Here is a 10,102-nt window from a genome sequence, read left to right as displayed (position 1 = left end):
AGCAGACCGTAGAGGCAAGCCCGTTGTTTCGAGGGCCCAGAAATGAGTTACTAGCCAAGGGTCAAGCCGGCCAGATGATTAAAGTGACATTATCCAGCTGGCACAAGAGAAAAGAAAGATTAATGTTAATCATTCTCTGTGGAGGGTGGCCGGGCATTATTTGACACAAATAAAAAACATCATTTGATTTTCTACTAGGAATTCTCATCCATAATGTGACAATGATGTAATAAAACTGAATGACTGGCCTGCCAAATTATAAACTGAGTTCTAACCACACACAAGCATCACTTAGAAATTGAATATATCTCAGAAAACTGCTCCACTCTGAGGCCTGACAGAAGGAGGGGGCACTGCTGGGGGTCAGAAGCTGGAAGCACCTTATTTACCAAACACATACTATAGTGTTCACGCTAATCATCCCATTACCACTCATCTCTCTTTTCACTATCTGCTCTTTGCCTGTGGAGAAAGGGCTCCAAGATAGTGAAAGATAAGTCTCAGCGTTTTCTTTGCTCCTCTTTATTTTCTTTAATAGAATAAAATTTTGGAAAAAAAAAATTAAACAGCACCCAGTCAATTTCAGAAAACTATTACACACGGAAAGAATCACTATTTCCCCAACCTTTTTGTATTTTGTAGTGTAAATCCCACCCTCCACCACCTCCCCCAGAAGTTCCGATGGAGACACACATCAGTGAGTTGCAATTCAGGCTGGGAGTGGAGTGTCAGAATTCAAGTTGCTTTTCTTGCGGGGTAACCAAAGGTCTTGGCGATTTTTGTAGATAAATTCTACAGAATTTCTGCTGGTAAACTTGGGATTTAATTGCCAGGTTGGACAGTTCTCCCCTTTCCCTCAACCAATGGCTGCAACCAGGTCCCTTTAAGAGACCAGGAACCCGCCGGCCTTCCAAGCCCGAAACAGATCCTCTTCTCTGCTCCTCCCCTGTCCCCGCGCGGCGAATGGTTCGCGCCGGCCTATATTTACCCGAGATCTTCCTCCCAGACGGCAAGGATATGAGGCTGGCGAGGCAGCTACCGCTCGCGACACCGGAGGGGGCGCGCTGCAAAGGCGGGCGGCCGAGCCAGGGGATCCCGGGAGCGCAGTCGGACACCCTCCGGAGAGAAGAAATGAGGTAGCGACCATCCCCGGAGCCGACCATGCGCACGCCCCGCCCTCGGAGGCCGGCGCTGCCCTGGCGGAGCCAGCCCGGACAGTGAGCCGGCGAAGCCAGAGTCCCCGGCGTCCTGCGGGAGAGAAAATGCAGTGAGCCACGGCGGGACTGCTGCGCTGGGCCCGCCGCGGCCAGCAGGACCCACCATCTGAGCGCACTCGGGGCAAGCAGCTGATTCTGGGACCCGCTCAGCCGAGGGGCTCTCTGCCTACAGCACCCCTTGGGGGTGGGGAGCACCGACCCCTGGGCACACTCGCGGTTGAGTTTCCGCGGTTTCTGGCCCTAGCCCTGGGGATTGTGTGTGTGTGCGAGGGGGCCCCTTTTCACCTTCGCCGAGGAGTTCCTGCGTATTCTCGCACCATCCCGGCTGCTTTTGCTGCACGCACGCATCCCTTTTTTCTAAAGACATTTTCTGCTCCACTCTCGTGCTTTCTCTCATTTTGCTTGCCCAAGACTCTTTGCCCTGGTCCTGCCCAGGCTGGGGTAAATCTGTGTGCTCCTACCCACCCCCTCTCCTTGCAGTTAAATCCTCTTTAAAAAAATTCTACCCCTACCTCTTTCGGCGGGGTTCTCGAACATCTCCCCCGCCCCCACTCCCTCCGACTGGGCCACTCCCAGCAGAGTTTTATTTTTCGGTCTTGCCCCGGCCGGGCCCGGCCGGGGCGGGTGGCTCAGCCGGGCTCTCAATCGGCGCTCCGCCGCCGCCGCCCAGCTGCGCTGGGGCGCCCTCCGGAGATGCTGCCGTGGAAGAAGCACAAGTTCGAGCTGCTGGCCGAGGCGCCGCCACGGCAGGCGTCCAAACCCAAGGGCTACGCGGTGAGCCTGCACTACTCGGCGCTCAGCTCTCTGGCACGGGCGTGCCCCGAAGGCGCGCTCAGCCGGGTGGGCAGCATGTTCCGCTCCAAGCGCAAGAAGCTGCACATCACCAGCGAGGACCCAACTTACACCGTGCTCTACTTGGGCAATGCCACCACCATCCAGGCGCGCGGCGACGGCTGCACCGACCTAGCGGTGGGCAAGATCTGGAGCAAGAGCGAGGCGGGCCGTCAGGGCACCAAGATGAAGCTGACTGTGAGTGCGCAGGGTATCCGCATGGTGCACGCCGAGGAGCGTGCGCTGCGCCGCCCGGGCCACCTCTACCTGCTGCACCGCGTTACCTACTGCGTGGCGGACGCGCGACTGCCCAAGGTCTTCGCCTGGGTTTACCGGCACGAGCTCAAACACAAGGCGGTAATGCTGCGCTGCCACGCGGTGCTGGTGTCCAAGCCCGAGAAGGCGCAGGCCATGGCCCTGCTGCTCTACCAGACGTCAGCCAACGCTCTGGCGGAATTTAAACGGCTCAAGCGGCGGGACGACGCGCGTCACCAACAGCAGGAGCTGGTGGGCGCGCACACCATCCCGCTGGTGCCCCTGCGCAAGCTGCTCCTGCACGGACCCTGCTGCTACAAGCCGCCGGTGGAGCGCAGCCGCAGCGCGCCCAAGCTCGGCTCCATCACCGAGGATCTGCTCGGCGAACAGCAGGAGCAGGAGCTGCAGGAGGAAGAGAGAGGGGTGCACACGGAGGGCTGCCCGGAGGAGGAGGAGGGGGATGAGGAAGAGGACCGAGCCGGGGAGAGCGACCCGGCAGAGCAAGAGGCCGAGGCGCAGCGGGCGCTGGTGGTGGCCATGCACTTCGAATGCGGGGACTTGCTGGACACGCTGGAGAGTGGCCGCGAAGAGGTGCTGGGGGGCGGCGGGGTCTCGCCGGGCCCTGAGGCTGGGTCGCCGTCTCTGCTGCTGGGCAGCACCTCCGACATGAAGGCCGAGCTGTCCCAGCTTATTAATGATCTGGGAGAGCTCAGCTTCGGCAACGACGTGCGCAGCCTGCAGGCCGACTTGCGGGTGACGCGCCTGCTGTCGGGTGAGAGCACGGGTAGCGAGAGCTCCATCGAAGGAGGGGGCCCGGAAGCTACCACTACCACCGCCGGGGACCAGTCGGACCCCGCCGACTGCGCCAGACCAGACGAGCCCCACTCGGGCTGAGCTCCCAGCAATGTCCTGTGCGCGCCCCTGTTGCCGCATCGTGACACCCCACCCCCGTCTCTCCACCACTTGCTTACCTTCCCGACCCCCGCCCCCAAGAAAGGGGAAAGGGGACACTTGAGGCCCAGACCCTCCCCCACCCCCATACGTTTGGCTCTGTTTGAAGCAGGGCTCAGATTGCACGTGGAGATATGGGGGAGGGAAACCCTACAAGGAAGGGGAGAGAGGCAGCCCTCTGGGGTCTGGGGAGGGGAAGGGCAGCTGGTGTTAGCAAAGCCCCGCAGGCGTGAGGTGCCTGCTGGCCAGTTTCCTGTTTGTGGGCAGCTGGGGCCTGAGGAGGAGGGGTTAACTTCCTCCACAAGCCCCCAGCTGGGAGCGGCCTGGCGCTGTCACTGACATGTCATTAAAAAAAAAAAAAAAGGATTTGCTCTCAACGTTTGAGGCTTTAGTGCCACCTCCTTGCCCCCAGTCTTTTTGGTGCGAGAGCTTGGGTTGTTTACCTCAGACTCAGACCCTTGAAATTCTGCCAAATTCCTCAAATAACTGGTGGGGAAGGGAGGGGGGGAGAAAGAAAGTTGCATTTTGTTTACAGTTAAAGACATCTAATATCTAAAAAAGGAGTTTTCCTTTAGAAACACACACACCTTGCTTCCGCTCAAAAGATCTCACTCCATGATACTGTGTAAAATATTTTTGCACTGTTGTGAAGTATTTTTGACATTTTTTTTTTGTACATAACTGTTGTCAGAGTCCAATGTTTATATCTTTTGCTGTGCAAAAGGGACATGTAAAATGTTGTTCAGTTGTATATACAGAGATGTGTATAAAACATTTTGTTATTTTTAAAGAGTAGCACTGCTCTGGTTCTGTTTGCCCGCCAGTGGGGAGAGAATAAAGAGGAAAATTTAACAGAACAGGTGAGTGTCTAGACCTGCTTCAGAAAATGCTTGGCCGTGGGGCTGGGCGGCAGAGGGTGTGACCATAGCTGGGATGGAGTGGGAGGACAGTCATTGTCCTTTGCGGGGCTTGGAGGTAATTAGGGAAGGGGAACCCACTTTATGCGTAGCCTGGGGCCTTTCTGGTCCTCTGCAACTCTGTGTGCTGCAGCTAGGGCCGTGTTCTTCACTTATTATTAGTTGTGTGAGCGTAGGATTTTTCTGACTTCTTTGAGGCAGTTCTTGGAGATGCCCATTGAGTTCTGTTCCTCATTGCCAGACCTGTGAGGTTATTTAGGGAGGGGTGACTTTCAAGGTCTTCTGAGGTTTTACCACCTTCTTCTGTGGTTCACCTTTTCCTTTCCAGACAGCTCAAGGAGCTTTAAAGGTGTGAATTAGAGAACTAAGGAAAGTCCCCACGATGCTCTCAGGAGTGGGAGCATCTCTGTTTTTCCTGGGAGGAAAGTCAAGGAGAGAGGAAAGTGGAGAGGTTCCAGTCATGGCTTGAATGAGTCATGGTGCACGTGGGGTGGGGTCGGGGCAGGGGCAGGTGGAAGAGCCTATTTCCTTTCCTTCTACAACCCGGCATGACCCAGTGGGAGAATGGTTTGGAGGTCAAGGCGGAGAAGAACTGCTAGAGCTTGGTCTGTGTGTGTGTCTTAGCGTTTTCATGCTTTCCGTGTGTTTGTTTCTGTTGTAAACTCCAAACAGATGTCTCTAGTTTGGCTACACCCGATCAGCTGGAAGCTGTAATAAGATTCTGCCCAAACTGTGCATTCTGCAAACTTTTTTTTCCCTTTGCCCCTATGGGCCCCTTTTCCTATGTTGCAGAAATTGATCGCTCTCCTGGCCTTCCCTCGAGTAGCGTCCTGAGGCCCTTGGTTTTGTTTTCATCATAAATGTGGTCCGAGCAGCTAGACCCAGTGATCCTAGGGAGTCTGGAATTCACTGGAGCCACAGAGGAAGGGGGTGGTAGATTTTCTCCCTAATTAACAGGAGTGGTTCAGGCATAAGATGATCTTTAGAAAAGCAAAGGGTGGGTGGGTGGGTGGGAAATTGAAAAATATTCAGAGTCACTTTCTGAGGGCATTAGAACAAGGCCGAGCTTATATTTCTCTTCTATTATATTTTGGTTGGGTTGAGTCCCTATCCCTTTTGCTGAATACCTCAGCTACACATTATTGGATGATGTTTTCAAACCCTCAGGTAGAGAGAGGGCAGGAAGGGCAGCTGGGGGTCATCGCTAGTTTGCATGGTTAGGTTTCACATTTCAGTAATTTCATATTTCAGGTTATTTCCGTGCACTGCCAGTTTCTTTGCTGTTTGAAACTGATGAGAACATTCATCACCGTGAAGATCATTTGATGAATACTTGGGGGTGGGGCAGGGTCTTCATGTCTTCCTTCTTAATCCAATTGATGTGTCCAATGAGAATGCCAAGGTGGCTTTCATCTGTGACTGATGGGGGTATGGTGATTGGTCAGAAAGTTCAGACAAGTGACATTTACACCAACACCATCAATAAATATAAGGCAACTGTCTCTTTAAAGTCTGATTTTTCCTGTTATCTGATTTATAAATAGGGAAGGGGTGTTTAGGGGTTGAGGAAGGAGAAAGAAGAAAATAAGCAGACTGCAAAAGAACCGGCTCTCTCTTTCCCTCCCCCCACCGGCACCCTCCCTTTCCCTCTTTCCTCCCCTCTACTTTTTGGCTTTTATCCCCACTGCACCCCAGGGCTCTGGCTGATGTAATTCTAGAAGAGATGCGAAGGTGATACATGATTCACCTCTTCTTACATCTCAGTCTTCCAGGGATGACATCACTAGCGTAAGGAGAGATGTTTTAAATGAAAAAACAAAACAAAACCGGAAAACCGATTTACTCTTGACGCTCAGAAGGAAAAGCGTGGTGTGACAAAAGCACAGCGAAGTAGTGGAAATACACGTTCCAGAAAGCACCTGAGGTCTGGTTTATTCATCAAATATAGCTTTTCCGTCTCGCAAGGTGAGGCTCACGTTTCTCCTTTACTACCCGATGGTACTTTAAATGCCGTGAGACTCTTGCCACAGTCTTCCCCAGCCTAAGTAATCCTCGGTGTCCAGCACTGCAGCCTTGACTGCACGAAACACGGAGTGACTTACGGCTGAAAGAGAGATGGTTGCAGGGGTGGCCGCATGCGTCCACGGAGGAGGTGTTTCTCCATCTCTCTGGGCACAAACATCCCCTGTTTGTACAATTTTTGTGTGTGTTGAGGCACAAGGAGAGAGGAGTAGGGCAGAGTAAAATAAACAATGGTATTACATAGCCTCTCAACTATTACAGTGTCAGACAACACCCACTCTACACACATGCATGCTCCCCCCCTAAAGAAAACCTTCCCTCTCACTGCCCCGCAGTCAGCAGAAGAGTAGATTTTAAACAAATTAGAAAGGCTCTGTTATACTGAGAAAGCACAATGCCCTCCCAGGGACAGCGTTGCTTTTAAGGGTTCTGCTTGTGAAAGGAGAAAGAAATGGCTGGTAAAATCCACCCCTAGCACCACACTGGAGATTAGAAAACCGCATGGGAGTCACCAAGAACCATGAGAAACGTAACAATTCTATTAGGAGCTCGTTGCCCTCATTTCTAAAGGGTTTAGTAATGTAATAAGAAGAACTCTTTCCTCTGTGTGGTATGCAACCGTAGCCTTAGCATCTGCTGGTAAGTGATGCGTGACAGAGCTAGCAATGTGCGTAGACTGTTGGTGCTAGGAGCCTTGCCTAACACGTGGGAAACTACTCAGGGCTCCAGGTGGGCAGGAGGCCCCTAGGGCCAGGGCGCTCTATACTCTTGCCACCAGGTTTTCCTGTACTTGGCCACATCTGTCTCTAGGTATTTTTTGATTTCCTCTTTGATTTCTTCAGTGATCCATTGGTTGTTTAGTAGCATATTGTTTAGCTTCCACATGTTTGTGTTTCTTTCAGTTTTTTTCTTATAGTTGATTTCTAGCCTCATAGTGTTGTAGTTGCAAAAGATGCTTGTTATGATTTCAGTTTTCTGAAATCTACTGAGGCTTGCTTTGTGACCCAGCATGTGATCTACCCTGGAGAATGTTCCATGTGCTCAGCCCCATCTGGATCTGGCTTTATGGTTAGCTGGGGCCTTTCCTGCTCCTGCTAGCTCATCCATGTTCACAATGTGCCTGGGACCAGCCCCACTTCCGGCCCTTGCCCCCCCGCCAGCTCTGGAGTGACCCAATCTGAACAGCCTTGACTAACCACCATTTTGGTGGTTTGAATGGCTAGGTGGCCCTGCAGCTTGGCACTAATTCCTTCACCGCTCTAGGGCTGTTCAGTGGCACCAGCAAAGGCCCTTGTTTCTAACCCCGAGGGAGAGCAGCCCTTCCAACCACCTCCTTTCCTGGTTCTCTTCTTCATCTATCTCCCACCCCACTTCCTCCTGTAACACATCGTTCCCCTTGGGCTTCTCCTATTACCCAGCTTCCCACCTGATCCTGGCTTCATTTTTCCTTCTTCCCACAAACCTAGTTCAGACTTTAATCACATGGAAGAAAAGAAAGCCCAAACTTTAAAGGAAAAACAAACCAAGCACACAGTCATCTATCAGCACCAATCCTGCAACTCCAGGGCATGCTTTGGCCCTGCCCACCCCCCACTTAGAAATGAACAAATGAGGTACAGAGGGGTGATGTCCTGCCCAAAGTTATACAAGTAGACACCAAGACCCAGGGGTTCAAACTCCTAAACCCATGCTCTTTTCATATTCCTCCAGTTCTTATGGCTTATAGCTAGATGTTTAGCTTTGGGATGGCAGAAACTGGCAGTTGAATTGTTCTTTGTTTTTTTTTTTTTTTTTTTCCGGTACGTGGGCCTCTCACTGTTGTGGCTTCTCCTGTTGCGGAGCACAGGCTCTGGACGCGCAGGCTCAGCGGCCATGGCTCACGGGCCCAGCCGCTCCGCCACATGTGGGATCCTCCCAGACCGGGGCACGAACCCATGTCCCCTGCATTGGCAGGTGGACTCTCAACCACTGCACCACCAGGGAAGCCCTGTTTCCCCCTTTCTTATGTACCCCTACATTTTACACATGGTAGATGCTGGATGATAAACTTGTGTGCCACTCTTCAACGTGCCACTCCCACCAACAAGTGCACATGAGTGTCTACTAGCTGCATGATGCCGCAGGTAGAGGGGCCAGGTGTCTGTCTTCCTGGCAAGGATGCTGCTGGTGGGTGGGGTGGCCACCCCCAGAGAAACTTGGTCTCCTCTTATTTCCACCCCTGAGGTCTGGTCTGGCAAGGTCTTGCCCTAGAAGAGCAGGTGTAGTTTGAGCGTGGGGGAGCTCTTTCCCTTGCACCATATTTATTAATCATCTGTATCCCTCCTGGTTGGCTGAGTTCTCCCAGGACAGGCATGTGATTTTAGGCATCTCTGATTCACCAAACTTAGCATAGAGCCCAACACCTAGTAGGTGCTCAGGAAATGCTAAGGAGGGAGTAAGTAAAGGGGGTGATTCCACTTCATGCTATGAGAATAGGGCTGATAAAGTTCAAGGTCATCACCCAGATGGAGGAGCCAAGGTTTTAAGGATATTATGTTTGGAAGGGAGGGAAGACTGGGATTCAATTGACTCCTCCACTCCACATCAGGTAGATTCAATTCTCAAGATTTGCCTTGGAACTTCCCCGACCTTCTTAGGGAACGGATGGTTCTGGTTTGGAGAAGGATGATTTACTTGGAATTAGCTTTAATGGAATTGTAGTCACCAAAGTTATTGCCCATGTCCCTCCCTGTAATTTGAGCCAAATGAAGGCTCACAAAATGTGGCATGGCAGAAGCCCGAAGGAAGAGCCTTGAATCCAGGCCTTGAAGTGATCCGGACTCTGTCTGCACTGACCCAGTCAAGTCGCTTCCCCTCTCTACCCTTGGGATCCTCATAGGTAAAATGGATGGGTTGCATTAGATAATAGCAAAACTAGTGTTCTGAATCAAAGAAGGAGCAAAGGTTAAGGTCAAGTGTGTTTCTGCCTTCCTCCATCCCCTAGTGGATGAGAACAGAAGAAACCTCTGACTGTGGCTAGAAACTGTCTGGGGCTCTGGGGACATCTTTAGGACTCACTGTGGCCTGGACCCTCACCAGAGTCTAATTTGCAGATGATATTCTCTTGGCCAAGCCAGAGCAGGAGTTGCCTGCTAGACATCCCTTTCACTACCTCAAAACCTGGAGGCCATGCTGTGTCCTAAAATGCAGACTGATACTGTATCTAAGGGCCAGGTTAGGAAACATAAAATAACTTGCCCTAAGATCACTCAGAAAGTTGGGGCTAGAAGTCAGGTCTCCTAACTCCAAGTCCTACCCTCTTTTTCTCTGTATTTTTTTGGTTGGGATAAGGTAGTTTGAAAGCAGCCCAGCCACTCTCCAAGGAGACTTGGCAGAGCCCAGGCATCTGATCAAAGACCATAAGGGCACCTGGTAGCACGGTGTTTTGTTTTCCTAGTAAGGGAGACCAGGACCCACCGGCAACAAGTCTGGGAGTAAGAGGGAGTAGGGGGCTTCCCTGGTGGGGCAGTGATTGAGAGTCCGCCTGCCGATGCAGGGGACACGGGTTCGTGCCCCGGTCTGAGAAGATCCCACATGCCGCGGAGCGGCTGGGCCCGTGAGCCATGGCCGCTGAGCCTGTGCGTCTGGAGCCTGTGCTCCGCAACGGGAGAGGCCGCAACAGTGAGAGGCCTGCGTACTGAAAAAAAAAGAGGGAGTAGGCATCCCGGGGCATCTTCCCCACCCTCTTGCTCCTCCCTACTCCAGAACCCATCCCAATCCTGGATCCCTCTCCTAGGGGAATTTATTCTTTGCTGCCTGTCAGGGATTCTCCCTCCCCTCTGTTCCAGGATTGGCCAACAATGAATGGCTCAAGAGGTCACCAGCTCACTCCAAGATCATCTACTCTCCCTGAGAGCCTGAGAGCCAGAC

General features: G+C 52.4%; 1 protein-coding gene across 1 annotated transcript; it reads left to right on the top strand.

The window, feature by feature from the left end:
- Window positions 1-969: 969 nt before the first annotated feature.
- FAM43A (family with sequence similarity 43 member A) lies at window positions 970-5,663 on the top strand. Its single transcript, XM_060010914.1, has 2 exons — window positions 970-4,114; window positions 5,423-5,663. Exon 1 carries the CDS (start codon window positions 1,911-1,913, stop codon window positions 3,195-3,197), a length of 1,287 nt encoding a protein of 428 aa, XP_059866897.1. The 5' UTR covers window positions 970-1,910; the 3' UTR covers window positions 3,198-4,114; window positions 5,423-5,663.
- Window positions 5,664-10,102: the final 4,439 nt, after the last annotated feature.

This window comes from Delphinus delphis, chromosome 4, assembly GCF_949987515.2.
Source record: "Delphinus delphis chromosome 4, mDelDel1.2, whole genome shotgun sequence".
NCBI classification, from domain to species: domain Eukaryota; kingdom Metazoa; phylum Chordata; class Mammalia; order Artiodactyla; family Delphinidae; genus Delphinus; species Delphinus delphis.
The sequence above is the reverse complement of the archived record's forward strand: the minus strand, read 5'-3'. Positions and strand labels throughout refer to the sequence as shown.

What these genes read in the sequence shown, in the direction of transcription:
- FAM43A (XM_060010914.1), top strand. Translation starts at nt 1,911, where the DNA reads ATGCTGCCGTGGAAGAAGCACAAGTTCGAGCTGCTGGCCGAGGCGCCG.